Source organism: Ictalurus punctatus, chromosome 16 (genome assembly GCF_001660625.3).
Source record: "Ictalurus punctatus breed USDA103 chromosome 16, Coco_2.0, whole genome shotgun sequence".
In the NCBI taxonomy this organism is placed as follows: domain Eukaryota; kingdom Metazoa; phylum Chordata; class Actinopteri; order Siluriformes; family Ictaluridae; genus Ictalurus; species Ictalurus punctatus.
This window is the reverse complement of record NC_030431.2, coordinates 10,075,583-10,096,202: the sequence shown is the minus strand read 5'-3', so window position 1 is coordinate 10,096,202 and position 20,620 is coordinate 10,075,583. Positions and strand designations below refer to the sequence as shown.

The window sequence follows — 20,620 nt, the reverse complement described above, 5'->3', positions numbered from 1 at the left end:
TTTCCGGTAACCTCATCATCATAAACCTGTACTTCTACTACAACAGCCATTCATTTCTCATCTGCACATTTACTATGACCGGGGTTTGTGCATTGATATTGTTATTACTTGATAAGCTTGTTTATATGCTTGTATTAAGGAAACCAAAGGGGAGCGTTTGATTTTTACATTTTTTTTCAGAGCCAACACAACACAGGCAGCAGTGAGAGCCCAGACTCTGTGGGTGTTCATGGAAAATCTTTGTAGCACTTCAGAGGCTCCATATTTTGTGAATTTATTAATGTGCCGAGTCTCAGGCGTGTGTACTCATCCCATCTTGAGCTTAGTTTAAGACCAGAAAAGCACAATCACATAGCCACTTAAACTCAGTCATTGTGGGCCATTTTATACAGTGTGTTTTATATTCCGTCAACATTTCTAAAGTACAGTAAAAGCACTGGATGACACTGCTGTTAGAGCTGACTCTGCATTTTATCTGTGTTTGTGTGTGTGTTTTGCAGATGGTCCTCGGCCCACACAAAAGGAGATCATCTCTCTGCGTGCCTTCATGCTCCTCTTCCTCAAGCAGCTCATTCTCAAGGTGAGCAGCACTAAAACTGCTCCAGCTCAGCAGATCTTGTTGTTAGAATAAATAAATCAGGGTATCACCAGGTTCTTAAGTAAGAAATGAAACCTGACATGGTTGATTATTTTCCAACAACAGCACATCCCAAAGTGTTTTATTCTCCTTACCAAACATTAAATGTTAGTGGAGGCATTATGTTTTGGTTTGTAAATGGCAAATGTTCTGCACTTATATAGCACTTTTTAAACCTTAGTAGTTCTGCAAAGCGCTTTACACTGTGTCTCATTTACCCATTCACACACACCAGTGGAAACAGAGCTGCTATGTAAGGCGCTAACTTGCCATCGGGAGCAATTTGGGGTTCAGTTTCTTGCTCAAGGACATGTGAGCATGTGAGCCGGAAATCGAACAGCCAACCCAACGATTGGTGGACAGCCCGCTATACCACCTGAGCCACAGCCGCCCATTTGTCTATGCTGGCATCCATCGGAAATTCTCGTGAGCGTGATCACTCAAGAACGAGTGGATGAATGTGTGTAGGGTTAATCTGGAATTATTTTTATTGTAACTAGCAGTTGAACTGATGAGATTTTGGAATCGATCCTATCAGGGTTAAGGTCACAAGGGGTGTGTTGGAGTGTTCGTTTCGGAACCTGGTGTGTTTTCTTTCTTGGTTCGGTTCGTTTGGACATATATGAAGACTGCAGTCCTGCTCAGATCCGCACCAAAACAATCGGTCCAAGAGCAGCCGAACGAGGTGGTCTCAGCCTGATTGCAAAGAAACTGTAGAGCGGTTTGCTTTGGTGAGAAAGCAATCCGACCCAACCTGTCTAGCAATGCATGAAGGGAACTGTGTTGTGTAAGAAGCACGTTTGTTTTGCTATTGGGTTGCAACGTGAATCACGGTTTAACTTGGACCAAAGATGAGGTAAAATACCACATTGAAATTTGGTCTGACGAACGTATTTCTGAAGATTGAAAAGATACCTTTTGAATAAGGTGGAAGAAAACAAAATCATTATGATGACATTGGTGTCGTTGTAATCAGCATTCTATTGTGTGTTTACCCTAAGTGTGTGTGTCAGAGGGTCAGTGCGCCACATGGAGGTGACCTCCCTCTGTATGTGTGTGTAGTGGCGTTTGCAGCATCATCTAGTTATTCATTGAATGCGAATTCATGTGAAAGCGTCAATCAAAAATAAGCTGCTCATTTTCATAAACAAGCAGAGACAAAACAAAGATGTTTGAAGCTTTTATTGTGCAGAAGCTCTTTATCCTCATTCCTGTTGGAGATGTGATGTGAGGCAGCCAAGTGGAAATGTATTTCTTCATTGCTTTTTATGTCCCTTAAATCGGTAAAAGCGGTCAGAGAGTACTGCATTATGGATCATTGTTCAGAAGGTACGTGTGTGTGTGTGTGCGTGCGTGTGTGTGTGTGTGTGTGTGTGTGCGCGCGCACTGTCTCAGAGACATACAGATAGAAATTCCACATGGACACAGTGTTCTAGCTTCAGGGCTGTTTAGAAGAGCGTGAGACTGTTGCTAAGCAGCACACTTTATTGGTTTAGCCGCTGCCACTTTTGTTTTAGCCATTTTTCTTTGTTTCTCTCGTTCTCTCGCTTTGCATTTATGTATAATATGCAATAGTGACCTGCGCAAGTGGCTACCCTTTAACACTTATTCTTTTGCTAATCACATCAGTAATGGCATGTACATGTGAATCAGCACATATTTGAAAGCGTGCAAGTAAGGCTAAGTGCATATTACTATTTAAATACACACACACACATAAACACAATGATTAACAATTCATTATTCTGCATCACTTGGCATTTGGCTTCAATGGAAATGTGAATGTCCTAAAATAAAAAATTGTGTTAAATGTCATGATGTACATTGTGTCGTGTGTGTGCAGGACCGGGGTGTGAAAGAGGATGAGTTACAGAGCATCCTGAACTACCTGCTAACCATGCATGAGGTACTGAACTCCCAGCGTTCACAGCACACACACACACTGTTCACTCTGTACTGCAGTTCAAACCTACTGGCTTTCAGTTCACATTAAATAAAAGCCTGAGCTCAGTCCTCACTGCATCAGTGGAGTTGTAGGGGAGTTAATTATAGAGGAGGTATAGAGTACAGAAGAGTTGTAGGGGAGTTAGTTATAGAGGAGGTATAGAGTACAGAAGAGTTGTAGGGGAGTTAATTATAGAGGAGGTATAGAGTACAGAAGAGTTGTAGGGGAGTTAGTTATAGAGGAGGTATAGAGTACAGAAGAGTTGTAGGGGAGTTAATTATAGAGGAGGTATAGAGTACAGAAGAGTTGTAGGGGAGTTAATTATAGAGGAGGTATAGAGTACAGAAGAGTTGTAGGGGAGTTAATTATAGAGGAGGTATAGAGTACAGAAGAGTTGTAGGGGAGTTAATTATAGAGGAGGTATAGAGTACAGAAGAGTTGTAGGGGAGTTAGTTATAGAGGAGGTATAGAGTACAGAAGAGTTGTAGGGGAGTTAATTATAGAGGAGGTATAAAGTATAGAGTAGTTACAGCGTATAGAGGATTTTACAGTTATAGAGGCGTTACAGAGGAGTTATATAATATTATATAATGATGTAATGCTCAAGTTATTTTATGATGCTCATATGTTCTCAGAGCTTTTTCTCACTTTTGTTTGTTTCTTTGTATTTGTATATTTATTTATGCTTGCCTTTTTTCCTTTATTATTGTCTGGCTCTGTGTACACCTTTCTGTCTGACTGAATTATCTCTCTCTCTCTCTCTCTCTCTCTCTCTCTCTCTCTCTCTCTCTCTCTCTTTCTTTCTTTCTTTCTTTCTTTGTATATTCATTGTTTATTTATTTAATTTCTTCATTCCTTACTTACTTAATTACTTACTTGTTGTCATATTTACTTCTGTCTTTAGGATGAGAATATCCATGATGTTCTGCAGCTCTTGGTGGCTCTCATGTCTGAGCATCCAGCCTCCATGATCCCTGCATTTGACCAGAGGAACGGGATACGGTGAGCACTGAGGCGCGCACACACACACACACACACACACACACACACACACACACACACACACAGTGTGTCACTCGCCCTACACTCTTACATAACTGAAGTAGATTTAACCAGACACACACACACACACACACACACACACACCACCACCACCACCACAGCTGTCTGTCAAAACACTTGGCCGCCTCACTGAGTATAGTTCAACACACAGTCATGACGTCTGGCTGACTCTTTTTTTTAAATCTAATGAATGTTGCTGAATCATATAACACTAAAATTTCTAAGTCTTGTGTTTTTTTCTTTCCAGGGTCATCTATAAACTCTTGGCTTCAAAGAGTGAAAGCATTCGTGTGCAAGCACTCAAAGTCCTCGGATATTTTCTCAAACACCTCGGACACAAGTGAGTGGCTTCCCAAGTTCTTGTTTTGGGCCAGGATACACGTGCTGAAGTTTAAATTTTATATGAACATAGTAACTCAGTAACAACGTTGGTATTATATAAGTTGTGGTGTATGTTGCAGTTTTGGAAAACAAACTAAGAAAGCAATAAAGACAGAAAGCTTCAGAAGGTAGCAGCTGACAGGGAGACTTGAACTCAAGCAACTCAAGTGAAATAATCAGTCTGACAGAGCATGCATCCGTTAAAGCCACACTGCATGCTGAAGAAATGAATTCTGGGAAAGGCCTCCATCGTTCCTCAGGCTCTCAAAGTTTTGATTCAGTGTGATTGTAGGACGAAGGATGGTAGGAAGTGTTTAAGATAGTACACACTGCTCACACCTCCGGTCAGAACAAAAAGGAAGTAACGATAATCCCGTAATCTTGATAATCTGATGAAGAGCAACCTTGCACTTGGCTGTGTTACTAAAGGAAATTTGTTGTTGTTGGCACCCAGTTGGCTGAATAAGCAAGTATGCCTTGTGTGCACATGTACGCGTAGAGTGTTAGAGAGAAGGGTCTCCTGGAATTGATGTCAAAATTAATAATAATAATAATAAATATATAAGCCTGGTAGCCAATTTAGTTTAATCAGTTTGTGTGTGTTTGTGTGTGTGTGTGTGTGTGTGTGTGTGTGTGTGTGTGTGTGTGTGTGTGTGGTTGCAGGAGGAAAGTGGAGATCATGCATACACACAGCCTCTTCACACTGCTGGGAGAGAGATTAATGATGCACACCAACACTGTGACAGTAACAACCTACAACACACTTTATGAGGTAAACCAGAATGCCAGTTTACACTGGAGGCAGTGGTACGAGTGTATCAGTGTATCATATACTGGACAGCATACAGGGCTGACACTAGGTATAACAACAGCTGGGCTGCAGTCAGTAATCAGTCATGTACACCTACAAAATGATGGGTGTGGTTGATGAAGCTGCTACACAGCTACTAGTCCAGGCCCTTGTCATCTCAAAACTGGACTATTGCAATGCTCTACTCTCGGGCCTCCCAGCCAGCTCCGTCATACCCCTTCAGATGATTCAGAATACAGCAGCACACCTCGTCTTCAACCAGCCCAAAAAACCCATATCACACCCCTCTTCATCTCCCTCCACTGGCTTCCTGTAGCTGACCGCATCAAATTCAAGGCCTTGATGCTCACATACAAGACCTTGTCTGGAACAGCACCCTCCTACCTCAACACTCTCCTTGAGGTTTACATTCCCTCACACAATCTGTGATCAATCAATGACCAACGCTTAGTAGGACCTACTCAGCGTGGCTCAAGGTCCCTTTCCAGAACCTTCACGCTAACTGTCCCTCAGTGGTGGAATGGACTACCGACCTCAATCCGGACTGCAGAATCTGTCAGAATCTTCAAAAAACAGCTAAAGACCCACCTCTTCCGTGAACACTTAACTAACCCCTAAAATGCCAACCCTCACATTATTTAAAAAAAAATTTTTTTAAATCAAACACCTCTGGCTCTTACACCTCTACTCTGCGTACTTTGCTTCTCTAGAACTCAATTATAAATCTTGTATTGTAGCACTACTTGTATTGTTCTCCGCTTGATATATCGCTTTGCTTGTATTTCCTCATTTGTAAGTTACTTTGGATAAAAGCATCTCCTAAATGAATAAATGTAAAGGATAAAATGGCTGAGGAGTGTAGTTACAGGGTAGAGGTGTACTCTGGAAACTGGGTACACCTGGGTTATTTGGAGTAATGCTGAATTGTATTCAATCATTGTGCATTAAAACGTGTTTGCTGTTCTTGTAGATTCTGACAGAGCAGGTGTGTACTCAGGTGGTTCATAAACCTCACCCAGAGCCTGACTCCACTGTCAAGATCCAGAACCCTAGTAAGTGTCATGACTAAAGAACACACACAAAGAAACACACACTGATTTTTTTTTTTATTATTATTCTTTTTGTCCATATTGGTGTTCTTCTACTACTACCACTACTACTACTACTGTTCCCACCACCATCAGACCCCTTTAGTGTCTGTAATCAAAAAGAGATGCACAAGCAACCAGGTGGCAAAAAGACATGAGTACCTATTAACTAGATGCTACTTGGTTACAGTCTGGTTGAAGAATCTAACATGCATTTTATTTAGGAATCAGATTGATATTAGCTAAAAACTCTAGAACTCAGAATGGTTTGCCAGCCTATCAGTGTATAAATGATCCTAAGCAGTGGTCTAACCTGCAGTGCTGGACATGTTTACATATCTCATAGAACCTCCGTGCATTTATACTAGAGAGGAAATTAAAGTATACAAGTCTCTTGATGCTTACAGCTTTGCTGTTTGGGCAGCAAAGACATTGTGGCACTAAAAGCCGAGGTGCTGGAAAAAAGGAAAAACTTATGTTAGCTGAACAAAATTAGCTAGGTAAACATTTCCGTTATAGGCAACTCCTCAGTAAGAACATGACCTAGTTACAGTGGTGCTGGAATGTTTGTGAACCCTTTAGAATTTTATATATTTCCGCATTATATAACCTAAAACATCATCAGATTTTTACACAAGTCCTACTAAAAGTAGATAAAGAGAACCAAGTGAGACAAATGAGATAAAAAATATTATACTTGGTCATTTATTTATTGAGAGAAAATGATCCATATCAATATTGCATACCTGTGAGTGACAAAAGTATGTGACCCTTTTGTTCTTAGTATCTGGTGTGAGCCCCTTGTGCAGCAGTAACTGCAACCAGACGTTTTCAGTAACTGTTGATCAGTCCTGCACATCAGCTTGGAGGAATTTTAGCCCATTCCTCAGTACAGAACTGAACTCACATGAAATATTTGCTTCAGACCTTTCCGCAACATATCTATTGGATTAAGCTCAGGACTTTGACTTGGCCATTCCACAACATTAACTTTATCCTTCTTTAACCATTCTTTGGTAGAATGACTTGTGTTCTTACAGTATGTTCATTGTCTTGCCGCATGACGGACTTTTGCTTGAGATTCAGTTTAAGGACAGACGTCCTGAGGTTTTCTTTAGAATTCACTGTTATAAATGATGGCAAGCCGTCCTGACCCAGATGCAGCAAAACAGGCCCAAAACATGATACTACCACCACCATGATTTCATACATGGCATAAGGTTCTTATGCTGGAATGCAGTATCTACCTTTCTCCAAACATACCACTTTTTATTTAAACAAAAAAGTTCTATTTTGGTCTCATCCATCCACAAAACATTTTTCATTAACCTTCTGGCTTGTCCATGTGATCTGCAAACGGGCAGCAATGTTCTTTTTGGAGAGCAGTTGCCATGCACCATTGTTGTTCAGTGTTCTCCTGATGGTGAACTCATGAACATTAATATTAGCCAATGTGAGAGAGGCCTTTAGTTGCTTAGAAGTTACCCTGGGTTCCTTTGTGACCTTGTGGACTATTGCACATCTTGGTCTTTCAGTGATCTTTGTTGGTTGACCACTCCTGGGGAGGATCAGACAGTCTCTCTGACTGTGGATTGGTGGAGTCCAAACTCTTTAGAGGTGGTTTTGTAACCTTTTCCAACCCGATGAGCATCAGCAGCTCTTTTTTGGAGGTCCTCAGAAATCTCCTTTGTTCATGCCATGATATACTTCCACAGGCATGTGTTTTGAAGATCAGACTTTGATAGCTCCCTGTTCTTTAAATAAAACCAGTTAATAACCAGTTATCCCTCTTTACTGCCTGTAACCACAACAGTCTTCTTTTGGTTTAGAAAGATGTCAAATTCTATAGGTATCAATCTGATGCAGTAAAAAAGAATGTGTTTATGAATAATTTTCTCATCCTGACACCTAACAGCACAATGTAACATTTTAGAAAACATTCTGGCTTTGTTTTTGCAGCTGACAGCAGAGTGACATGTCTCCCTCAGGGGTCTATAATAATAATAATAATAATAATAATAATAATAATAATAATAATAATATGAAGGAGATGATACATTTCACAAGATACATTTCATTGAATGTATCTTGACTTTATATGACACCACTGTTGATTTTTCTTGAATCTGATTGGTCAGAATTTGTTCAGTTGTTGGATTCATTTCAGCAGCTCTGACAGTAGTTCAGTTCAAATCACAGGTTTATATTAATGAGCTCGTTCTCATGTTTTATTGTTTCTATTGTAACAGCTCATTCACAGAGACTTTTTTTTTAAATGCTTAGAATTGTATATATGCCTTTCTGTAAGGAGATGTTTATTTAGTGGTTTTGGAAGGAGTGCTTGGAACAATCAGAGATAAAGCTGTAGCTGTACGTTTTCTGACAGTGGAGAGTTGTGAGGACATGGTCACGGTTTTTAAGTAACATGACAAGCTTGAATTTTTTTTGTTTTATTAAAAAAGAGAAAGAGAGTAAAAGTTGTCTAGAGAGGGAACAACTGTTTCTAGCTGTTTTGCAGGCGACAACATTGTAAATGTAAAAAGTATGACTTGTTGTTCTTTAATTAATTTTAAAACATTGTAATTGTTGGCAACAGCTGGGAAATTGCTGTAAGAGAAATAAAACACAACAGGACGTGCTGTTATTGTAAATCAGCTTTGGGGTGGTGACAGAATAACATCAGCACATGGTCTTAGAAAACTCCTGCTGCTGTTTCTAGGCTGACCTTTTCTAAAACAATACAGATTCCCCCTCTGATGATAATGGGAGTTAATTTTCTTAAGTTGTTTCAATTTGATCTCTTCTAGAACTGAAGGACTTTAAGAATAGGCATTTTCTAAACGAATAAAGGAAATGACTTTAAATCTTACGAGTACAGTTTTTCAGGATTATAACAATCGGCCGTATTTTATTAATGTATGTTGACATCTGTTCTCTGTTCTCTCAGTGATTCTGAAGGTGGTGGCAACGCTGCTGAAGAACTCCACGCCCAGCTCTGAGCTGATGGAGGTGCGCCGCCTCTTCCTGTCTGATATGATCAAGCTCTTCAGCAACAGCAGAGAGAACAGAAGGTATGCGGTTACACACACATTAGAGATATCTTCTCCCTCTCAGTGAGAGAGATGTGTTCTCGTGGTAACCTTTGGTTTTTTTTAATAAAAACAATTCCTGTCGTAAGTAAGACATCACATATTGAGTCCCTGTTTAACACTAATCTCATTAGAAGAAAGACGTCAATGCATCTTTTCACCAATTTTACATTTCCTCGGGCAGCAGTGAGCAGATGGAGCAGGAACACACAGCGTCAGTCAGAACTGGCAGGACAAATAAGCATGAGCAGCACAATTCCTGCAAAGCAGCTGTTTAACCAAAAAATGTTTAATCAAACATTTGATAATGGAAGCGTAGAGATGTTCGACTTACTGCTGAATCACTGCTGTTTTCTTAACCAGGCTTGAGCTGTACATAAAGAGAAGTTTTTTTAGCAGGACTGATAAAAGTGTGTGTGTGTGTGTGTGTGTGTGTGTGTGTGTGTGTGTGTGTGTGTGTGATCATGGATGTAGGTGTTTGCTGCAGTGTTCAGTGTGGCAGGACTGGATGTTCTCCCTGGGTTACATTAACCCCAAAAACCCGGAGGAACAGAAGATCACTGAGATGGTATACAACATTTTCCGCATCCTCCTGTACCATGCCATCAAGTACGAATGGGGAGGCTGGCGTGTGTGGGTGGACACACTCAGCATTGCCCACTCCAAGGTTGGCAGACTTTCAGCAGCTCTTAACGTGCCTTTATATATCTGCTGGCTTGGAAATGTTCTCATTCTGGACCAGAGTGTGCTTGGTACTTAGCACATAGTAGTTCTAAATACTGCCAGTTTTTTTTTTTGTTTTTTTTTTTTTTTTTAACCATTGTTTATAAGCTTTAGTCGTTTATCATTAAACCAGCAGTCTGGAAGTATTCGTAGACATGACTGAAATAAATACAGTATAAAGTCGTCATAAATCGCTTCTGCAGGCAAAAGCTAATGTGATTTCGTTGAAGTAGATTTCTCAAACAGCCTCACGAATGTGATTACAGCTGCAGACACAAAAAATAACTAATTGTTAAAGTATGGAGTTGTTTCATAATTCCAAATGAATAGATTATGATTCAAAAATGCATTGAATGACATCCACAAATATATGTTGGTAGTTTCACAAAAATAAATTAAATTGATAAATAAATAAAATGAGATTTTTTTTTTTACAAATATTTTTTATTTCACAAACACAACTCTGCCCTGTGGAATTCATTTGTAGATCGTGTCCTGTGCATTTGTGTATTTTGAAACATTTCTAGCGTCAAGTATGCACAGAGTTGGACTCCGCCCACCGTCTACTCAAACCAGTCGGATAACCGCCATGTTGCGCTGACCAATCATAGCGTGTTCTCGCTCCAACCAATCACGTTTTGTTTTACAATCAGGATGGGAACAGAGTCATATTGCACCGAACTCGCATATTATGAAGGCTCTCCAACATGGTCGATCAGGAGGAATGATGACAGGAGAGTGGTTGTAACCATCTAACAGCATCACTGTAACAACACCTAAAAGAAAACAAGCAACATTATGGGTCATAACGTCTTTATTTGTAATGTCCTCACAGGCAGCCTGTCAAAACACAGCGTAACCAGTGTCATCCAATTCACAGGGTAATCATTATGTTCTCTAAACGAACAGTGCTAAAAGACTCAGGAACTTTAGGAGTTATTGAATCATTGACTCAATCATTACTAATCCATCAGACCACTCATCTATAATAACAGCGCATTTATGACCCATAACGTTGCTGGGTTTCTTGTAGATGTTGTTACAGTGATGCTGTTAGATGATGTATCCGAGTTCGGTGCAATATGACTGTGTTCCCCTCCTGACTGTAAAACAAAACGTGATTGGATGGAGTGAGAACATGCTATGATCGGTCAGCGCAATGTGGCGGTTATCCGATTGGCTTGAGTAGACAGTGGGCGGAGTCCAACTATTTGTGCATTTGTGTGCACTCTTGATGCTAGAAATGTTTCAAAATCCACAAATGCATGCAGCAAAATCCACAAATGCATGCAGGGCACAGTTCTGTTTGTAACATTTGTAAACAAAAAATGTATTTGCAAATCTCATTTGATTTATTTGTTAATTTAATTTATTTTTGTGTAGCTACTAACATATATTTGTGGCTCTCATTCAATGCATTTGTGAATTTGATTAATTTTTGTAAATCTCACTACATTTATTTGTGAATCGTAATCAATTTGTTTGGAATTATGAAACAATTCTAACCCCATATTAAAGGAACACTCCAGTGTTTCTCAGTCTAATCTCTATTGATTGCATCTGAAGTGTGTGTGTGTGTGTGTGATTACAATGGGAATCCCAACACATTTTGCTGTACTGGGAAAAGAACAGAATTAAAAAACCCATTTACGCTTTACTCAATTGTGTTGAAAATCTAACGGTTGTTGAATACCATCAATAAAAGTTTTAAATATGTAAAATTCAAAACTACATCTGTTACACGCTAGCTAAAAAGGCTTTAGGACTGGACAGGCATGACGGTCTTACTTATTAAATTTGAGCACTAGAGAGATGCAGTTACTTTTTTGTGTTTTCTACATGCAGATTTGCACGTCTACATTTGTAACCAGAAATTATTTCTCTCAGATGTAATCTTATTTCTGAATGATAAAGATTTGGGGTTTTATTTACAAATAAATGTTTAATGACTAACCATTAGAAGTGACTTTTGAGAAAGTAGGGTTTCTGTTTTTATGCTCAGTACAGAAAAATGCGACAAAATTATTGTCCTTGGTAACTGCACATATGAAATAGTAGAGATTAAGTTGAGGAATATAGATGTATATAGATATATGTCAGTTACATACAGTATCTCACAAAAGTGAGTACACCCCTCACATTTTTGTAAATATTTGATTATATCTTTTCATGTGACAACACTGAAGAAATGACACTTTGCTACAATGTAAAGTAGTGAGTGTACAGCTTGTGTAACACTATAAATTTGCTGTCCCCTCAAAATAACTCAACACACAGCCATTATTGTCTAAACCGCTGGCAAAAAAAAGTACACCTCTAAGTGAAAATGTCCAAATTGGGCCCAATTAGCCATTTTCCCTCCCCGGTGTCATGTGACTTGTTAGTGTTACAAGGTCTCAGGTGTGAATGGGGAGCAGGTGTGTTAAATTTGGTGTCATCGCTCTCACACTCCCTCATACTGGTCACTGGAAGTTCAACATGGCACCTCATGGCAAAGAACTCTCTGAGGATCTGAAAAAAAGAATTGTTGCTCTACATAAAGATGGCCTAGGCTATAAGAAGATTACCAAGACCCTGACACTGAGCTGCAGCACGGTGGCCAAGACCATTTAACAGGACAGGTTCCACTCAGAATAGGCCTCGCCATGGTCGACCAAAGAAGTTGAGTGCAAGTGCTCAGCGTCATATCCAGAGGTTGTCTTTGGGAAATAGACGTATGAGTGCTGCCAGCATTGCTGCAGAGGTTGAAGGGGTGGGGGGTCAGCCTGTTAGTGCTCAGACCATACGCCGCACACTGCATCAAATTGGTCTGCATGGCTGTCGTCCCAGAAGGAAGCCTCTTCTAAAGATGATGCACAAGAAAGCCCACAAACAGTTTGCTGAAGACAAGCAGACTAAGGACATGGATTACTGGAACCATGTCCTGTGGTCTGATGAGACCAAGATAAACTTATTTGGTTCAGAGGGTGTCAAGTGTGTGTGGTGGCAACCAGGTGAGGAGTACAAAGACAAGTGTGTCTTGCTTACAGTCAAGCATGGTGGTGGGAGTGTCATGGTCTGGGGCTGCATGAGTGCTGCCAGCACTGGGGAGCTACAGTTCATTGAGGGAACCATGAATGCCAACATGTACTGTGACATAGTGAGGCAGAGCATGGCCACAGGGCAGTATTCCAGAATGATAACGAATCCAAACACACCTCCAAGACGACCACTGCCTTGCTAAAGAAGCTGAGAGTGAAGGTGATGGACTGGCCAAGCATGTCTCCAGACCTAAACCCTATTGAGCATCTGTGGGGCATCCTCAAACGGAAGGTGGAGGAGCACAAGGTCTCTAACATCCACCAGCTCCGTGATGTCGTCATGGAGGAGTGGTAGAGGACTCCAGTGGCAACCTGTGAAGCTCTGGTGAACTCCATGCCCAAGAGGGTTAAGGCAGTGCTGGAAAATAATGGTGGCCACACAAAATATTGATACTTTGAGCCCAATTTGGACATTTTGACTTAGGGGTGTACTCACTTTTGTTGCTAGCAGTTTAGACATTAATGGCTGTGTGTTGAGTTATTTTGAGGGGACAGCAAATTAACACTGTTATACAAGCTGTACACTCACTACTTTACATTGTAGCAAAGTGTCATTTCTTCAGTGTTGTCACATGAAAAGATATAATCAAATATTTACAAAAATGTGAGGGGTGTACTCACTTTTGTGAGATACTGTACATATATTTCTCAATGGTTTCCCTTTTAAACCATCTTGAATGATAAATATGTATAAATAATGCAGTAAAACTGGTCAACTTGCTAAGGGCTCAGAGACCTGCACCGGATTATATACTGTATTAAGTGGACAGGTGTCTGAGCACTTGGTTGAAACCTCACGTCTCGTAAAAACAGTAAATCATAGAGGCTAAGCTTGTTAAGTTTTCCAACAGGTGACGTATGAAGCGCATAAGGAGTATCTAGCTAAGATGTATGAGGAGTATCAGCGTCAGGAGGAGGAGAACATGAAGAAAGGTAAGAAGGGCTCAGTGAGTACCATCTCGGGTCTGTCAGCACAGCCGGCCGCCGTCAACGGCGCCCTGGAGACACGCGAGACAGACGACACATCTCAGACACACACACCTGAGAGCGAGGCTGAGTACACCGAGAGCAGCGAGCCACAGAACCTGCTGACCGATGCAAAGGATCAAGTCCATGTCCATGAGCTTCTGGTGGACATCAAGGCTGAGAAAGTGGAGGCCACTGAGGTGAAGCTAGATGATCTGGACATGTCTCCAGAGGTTCTGGGAGGAGGAGGAGGAGGAGGAGGAATGGAAAACGGCCCACTGGTGGAAGTGGACTCACTGCTGGACGCTGCGTACTGTGTGCACAAGCTGAACGGAGGGTTGGCTCCCAAGGAGGAGGAGGAACCAGTCATGGGGACGGGTACAAGCGAAGACGACGCCAACCTGGGGCCCCTGATCACACTGGATGATGAGAAGGACATTGTGCCCAGCAACAATGGTTTCATCTTTCCAAAAAGTGAAGAGAAGTTGCTCCCCTCTCTGGCCACGCCTGAGCCGCTGCCACTGTCCGGCCCAGAGCAGGGGACCACTGCACCCACCATGCCTACCTCTGTACCGGTGTCGAGTGCCAGCGATGACCTCAGCCTGCTGGCCCACATGACATCATGCGGCTCTGATCTGGCACCCGATGATGACAGCTTTAAGCTGCAGAGCTCGCTGGCTGACATCAGCACACTAGCAGAGGGCAGTGAGGGTGGCATAGGAGATGCAGGAACAGTAAAGAGCGGAGACGCCATCAGTACCGTGTCGGACACAGACAGGTCAGATGACGGCAGGGACAAAGAGATGAAGAAGATCCAAACTACAGCCACCACACAGGTACCAACATGCCTGGCATACAAAATGTGATGTTTGTATCTGCACGCTGTGGAAAATTAGTGTTAGAGTCTTGAAAACAGACAATATAAATAATATTATAATAAATATAACTTCTATTCAAATATAATGAATAATTAATTTTATTCATATAATATTACATGTTATACTTGTTAATATAATACAAGTAATATTATATAGATAAAAATGTTTTTTATTACAAACTTACGCATAATTGAGATATATTAGAATTGAATATGTTAATTCAAAACGACAACCTGTTGGTTTATTGGTCAGTAATATTATCTTTACTTATATGTAGGATAATTCACTTGATAGTTAGTTAGTTAGTTCCGTCCGCGCAGCGGGGCGCATCGGGCAACAAGCATTCGCCAGCGGGCATTCACTTGATAAGATGATTTCAAATTAGTAAACATGTTTAGAAAAAGGTTATAATTTGTGAACAGATCAATATTTGTTATACTGAATTCGGTACGTTTTTGTTTGTTTGTGGGACTGAAATGCTTCATTTTGTCCTGTTCTCTCTTCCTCCTCCTTCACTCTTTCCACTGCAGTTTCTTTGACCAGTCTGTTGAAATTAAAGCAAAAAATGAATATGACTAAGTTTATTAATAAGATTGAGTGTTTTCCCTGCAGGCGCTGCACGGGCGTTCGGGCAGTCAGATGGAGCGGGATCTGCGGGTGGATCTCGGCTTCAGAGGGATGCCCATGACTGAGGAGCAGCGGCGGCAGTTCAGCCCTGGGCCACGCACCACCATGTTCCGTATTCCAGAGTTCAAATGGTCCCCCATGCACCAGCGCTTACTCACCGACCTTCTATTCGCCCTCGAGACAGACGTGCACGTTTGGAGGAGGTGAGAGCCATCAATCTGTTTCTCATCCATCTTTTTTACACATGAATTATCATTTCAAGAGTCCACAGGCATTTTTCATGGTACTGTACATACGTTCAAGGGCAAGCGTCTGCATCTCCTGTGGGTTTTATATCTAAAAGAAAAATACAATTCAAAGTGTAAGTAAAACTTGTATTTTGAAAAAAATATATAATATAAAAATATAAAATGATATAAACTTTAAATCGGGAATAATGGATGTTGTGGGGCGCAACAAGGGGCAATAATTTAAAGATTTTCATTACTTGTGGTACTGAGTAAAAATTTGCCCTCACTATATGAAAGCGTTTGTACTTGTATCTATTCAGCTAATATAGTAACGCGTATATACAGTGCCTCCAGAAAGTATAGGGAGAAAGGGGTATTTTTCTGCTCCTTTTGAAGTGACTGTACAGAAAATTTGTATTATTATTTTGATATTATTTTTTAGTCTAAAAGCTACTTAATAAGAACGTATTCACCCCTTTATTATTAACAATCTAAATTAGGACTAGAATTATGTTTTTGAGAGCTCACACTAAATATGTCAAAATATGGCTATACCTGTGTTAATTTTAAATCCACCTGTGACCAACTATTTAAGGAACTGCCTGTGAAGCTTCAAGATGAAATTGTTAGGAGGACAAAAGCTGGAGAAGGTTATAAAAAGTTATATAAAAAGCCCTGAGAAATACATTATGGAAAGTGGAAAAATATGGCACCACTCAGACACCACCAAGATCAGGCCAGCAGTGCTCAGGCAAATAGGGCACTTGCCTGATAAATGTATACAAAATAAAAATTTAAATAGTGTGCACAGTGCAGACCTCAATAATATCATTAGCACCTCACAGATCTGGCCTCAATTTGGCCCTCAAAAGAGTGACAAGAAGGAAATCACTTCCGAGAAAGTCCATATTAGAAAATCTGAGAGCTTTTATTAAAAGATTTTGTGGTCTGATGAGAATAAAAGTTGAGCCACAAATTGTAAATGTTTGACGCAAAACAAATAGAGCCCTTATTATATACAGTCCAGGTTACACCATTCCTCTGACCGGGCATGGTGGAGGTAGGATCACGCTCTGCGGCTGCTTTTCAGCAGGAGAAACTGGAAAGATTGTTGCAATCACAGGCAACATGGATGGAGCCAAATATTAGCAAATTGTTGCGGAGAACCTGTTTCAGTCAGCCATCCATTGTGTTTTGGAATGGTCGAGTCAAAGCCCAGACTTAAATCTAATTAAAAATTTGTGGCATGACCTGAAAATTACTGTCCACCGACATTCTCCATCTAATCTGGCAGTGTTGGAGAAAATTTGCATTGAGGAATGGAAGAAAATGCCAAAAAAAAAAAAACAAAGCTCACAGAGACGCATCCAAGCCAACTCCAATCTGTAATTTCTGAAAAAGGTCAGTTCACATAGAGGGGGTGAATACTTATCAGTTTAGAAGTTTTTAGATTTATAATTATTATTTTCAAATAATTCTGAGGACATCTGAACATGAATTAGATTTCTGTACAGTCTCTTCAGAAGGAGCAGAATAAAAATCCTGTTCTGTTATGCTTAACTTGAAAAATGATCACAGAGGAGGGTGAGAACATTCTGGAAGCACTGGACATATAAAATAATAATCTATGTTTTAGATAGATTTTGAAATACATGCTTACTGTATGCCTACGGCATTAGTATTTCAGTAAAAAGAAACAAATATTTCTTGATTTCTTTATTATAAGTGAAAATATATCCGTTCACAGATGTCGTCATCTCTTTTTGTGTGTCTTGACAATAATGCAGAAGTAGGTATTTGGTGCGTATATGGCTGTTGATGGTCTTACTTTTTTCCCTTCTGCTCTTGTGTTTTTGTGCAGCCATTCAACTAAATCAGTTATGGACTTCGTGAACAGTAATGAGAACATTATATTTGTACACAACACCATCCACCTCATTTCTCAGATGGTTGATAACATCATCATCGCCTGTGGAGGGATCCTGCCTCTGCTCTCCGCTGCCACTTCACCTTCTGTAAGTGCTACCACAGTGCCACCCACAGGCTCAGCCGCTACTGTAGACAGGTCGAGTTTGGTTTTGTAATATTGAGCCACTTGTAGACTGATTGTCATGTGTGTGATATGATTCTGTGATCATTTGCATTTTTGTTTCAGTTAATTTACTGAGGTGCTTTCTTGATGAATGCATTTTATACTATTCAGATGTTCATGATCATTCTTAGTGCTTGTGATTATTGTTTGCATTGACAGGTGTTTCTCAGTGACCGCTTCTGTCCAGAGTCATGTTTCTATATCAGTTTTCATTTTTAGTGCATAGTGATATTACCAGTCAGATCATCACTTCACAACTGGGAGCTGTAGTATGGATATAAACTCCTCTGTTTCACCTTTTACTGCTTATTACTCATTTGTTTTCTAATAACCAATTTGCTTCATAACTGTTATTTTTCCTGTTTCTTTATGTTTTTATATCTTATCCATTCTCTCTCTCGTCTTTTTTCTCTCTTTTTTTGTCTCTTGCTTGTGCAGAGTTCTAAGGTTAGTGCACATTCTGTAAGTTTCCATTTTGTTACAGTTTTGTAATTTGTTCTAAACTGTTTATTCACTGCTGGGTTTTCATTGCTTTATATTCAACTTGATTTTATTAATATTATTTCAGTTTGTTACTTGGTACAAATTGCTGCGATGTGTGTGGATAACTTCAAGTCGGTTTGGTGACGCATCATATGGATTTTTGATGTACAGAAGCGATCATGCAGTGTATTCTTTCTTAAAGCATCACCTGCTTTTGCTTTTTTCCATCTCCATAATTTTCAGCTCGTCATTTCCTATATTCACTACAATTATTATAAACGTGTAGCTCCGACTCGAGTGCTCATGCAGTGTTTTATTGAGTGTGTGTGTGTGTGTGTGTGTGTGTGTGTGTGTGTGTGGGTGATAAAGAAGAAACACAAGCCCTGCTCTCAGATTAAGGGCAGTGAAGTGAAGCCCCTGCCAGGGAGCTCCTCCTCAGGGGGAGAGGTGGGTGAACCACGGGGCAAAACACCCACAATGCACTACTGCATATTCAGCACTGCTCTTCAAAGAGTCATCTATTAACTAAATGTCCAATTTCATTATGTTCAGCAACAACCTAACATCTGTTTCTGAGATGAAAATTGTGCTACTCTCTATTAAGCTATTTAAAAACTTGTTTGCAATTAAGTAAGTGGCTTTTGTATTAACAAGAGACTAATTACCCTCAATTATAAACATAAATTGTAAATACGTTGTGCTCAGGTTAGTCATTGCATAGTGAGGGCTAATATTTCCTAGCAAACACTAATGGTATACACACTATAACAGTTAACCTACTATTAGGTAGCATGCTAAGAAACCTGGTTTAAATTACATGAACTAGCTTGCTGGAGAACTTGTCCACTGTTGTACCCAGTATCATAGTTAGCCTTATGTTAGCTTGCTTGTCAGTAACCTTGAGTACTGGTTTACAGTGATGGTGGGCTTGCTACATGTATAGCTTGATTCTATTTGGGGAGCATATCTGTGTTCCCAGGGTCCTATGTTCCCCAAATTTACATGGCACATAATGTACACATGGTGATATAAAGCCGGAGCATGTTCATACTTAACAGGCTACAGTATGGCATTTCTTCAGTTTAGTGTATACACTTCACTATTTCCTCCTAGTTCATGCACAGAGTTGAACTGTATGAATGTAGACTAACCGCTATTTTTAGAGCAGCACGAATGAGGGTTCAGCGTGTGCAACCTAGTTAAAGTTCATAACTGTCATAAATTTCCAGTGTGGATGAACGATGTATTTTAAACTAATGTATGATGATATTCATTTAAATGCGTCTTTAGTGTTTAAAGTTAAACGGTAATAAATTTAATAGGGCCCTGGGAAAATGAGTCCTGACTACATAAAACCTTTGGAAAAGACTGTTAACTGAATACTGAACTGGAGAACATAGGATACTGGGAACATAGAAATGACCCCTTATTTACATGCTAAACCTGACTACCTTTTCTTGGAGATGTAACTTTAGCAACGCTAACTATTTATACTGCAGCTGCTACTAATTCCTCAGTTCTGTGTAGTGAGTATGATGTGATATATATTTGGTGTGAAACAAAATGGATTCCTACCTTCTCTTTTTTATTTAATGTAATAATGTACCAGCTTACAATGCAATCTGTCTACGTGTATAATTTATTCAAATCTCTGTGGATGCAGCATCTATATTGGTGGCCCAAACTTGGGGCTCATAGAAACATATACGGGATAGAATTCATTTCACTCATCTTCTATTTAGGATATTTCTGACCGGACTTGAAGGCCGCGTTAGAGGACATTAGATGTGTTTAGGTAGCTGGCTAGCTTAGTTGGCTAAATAAGGACTTGCCAATGTGGGTTTTTTGTCCATGCTTAAATAGTACAGATTAAAGAGTCATCTAAAAGCATTTCTATAACCATTTTAGAATATTGTTCTTAATAACAAGTAACCTCTTAAAACCCACTATAGTACAATTGTTCCACAGTAACTGAGCTGAACGTGATGATGATGTTTAAAATACCAGCGCACTGCACTGCCTGTTAACTCAGAGCACTTCTCACACTGTGGGTTTGGCTTTCCACTGCTTCAACTTGTTCACTCACCTGCCCATTTCTAACTGGCACCCCTGTGTGTGTGTGTGTGTGTGTGTGTGTGTGTGTGTGTGTGTGTGTGTGTGTGTGTACATACACACTGAACATAGCCTGGCTGCTTCCTGTCACACATGTTCATCCCAGTTGCGTTTGAATCATCCACGTTTGTGGGTTTCGTTGATGATGCATATGTTGTGATATTCAGAACTGCTTACCTGTGTGTGTGTGAGACAGACGGAGCTGGAGAACGTGGAGGCCACTCAGGGCATGTCGTCTGAGACGGCTGTGACTTTCCTAAGCAGGTTGATGGCCATGGTGGATGTGCTGGTGTTCGCCAGCTCCCTGAACTTCAGTGAGATTGAGGCTGAGAAGAACATGTCCTCCGGAGGCCTGATGAGGCAGTGCCTGCGCCTAGGTGTGTGTGTGTTTAAGTGTGTCACTGCTGTAGCGTTTT

General features: G+C 40.3%; 1 protein-coding gene across 7 annotated transcripts in view; it reads left to right on the top strand.

The window, feature by feature from the left end:
* The window catches only part of nbeaa (neurobeachin a), a 187,057-nt gene that overhangs the window by 128,760 nt on the left and 37,677 nt on the right, over nt 1-20,620 (top strand). For 4 of the 7 annotated variants that reach the window (XM_053686815.1, XM_053686811.1, XM_053686809.1 and 1 more), the window contains exons 14-26: nt 501-580; nt 2,481-2,543; nt 3,487-3,584; nt 3,892-3,984; nt 4,689-4,797; nt 5,807-5,888; nt 8,872-8,995; nt 9,488-9,680; nt 13,668-14,618; nt 15,273-15,490; nt 17,379-17,532; nt 18,462-18,539; nt 20,401-20,581. In XM_053686815.1, the coding sequence (XP_053542790.1) occupies nt 501-580; nt 2,481-2,543; nt 3,487-3,584; nt 3,892-3,984; nt 4,689-4,797; nt 5,807-5,888; nt 8,872-8,995; nt 9,488-9,680; nt 13,668-14,618; nt 15,273-15,490; nt 17,379-17,532; nt 18,462-18,539; nt 20,401-20,581 (2,424 nt within the window). The remainder of the gene's footprint in view (nt 1-500; nt 581-2,480; nt 2,544-3,486; nt 3,585-3,891; nt 3,985-4,688; nt 4,798-5,806; nt 5,889-8,871; nt 8,996-9,487; nt 9,681-13,667; nt 14,619-15,272; nt 15,491-17,378; nt 17,533-18,461; nt 18,540-20,400; nt 20,582-20,620) is intronic. The other 3 variants (XM_053686816.1, XM_053686814.1, XM_053686810.1) reach the window with 1 other exon arrangement.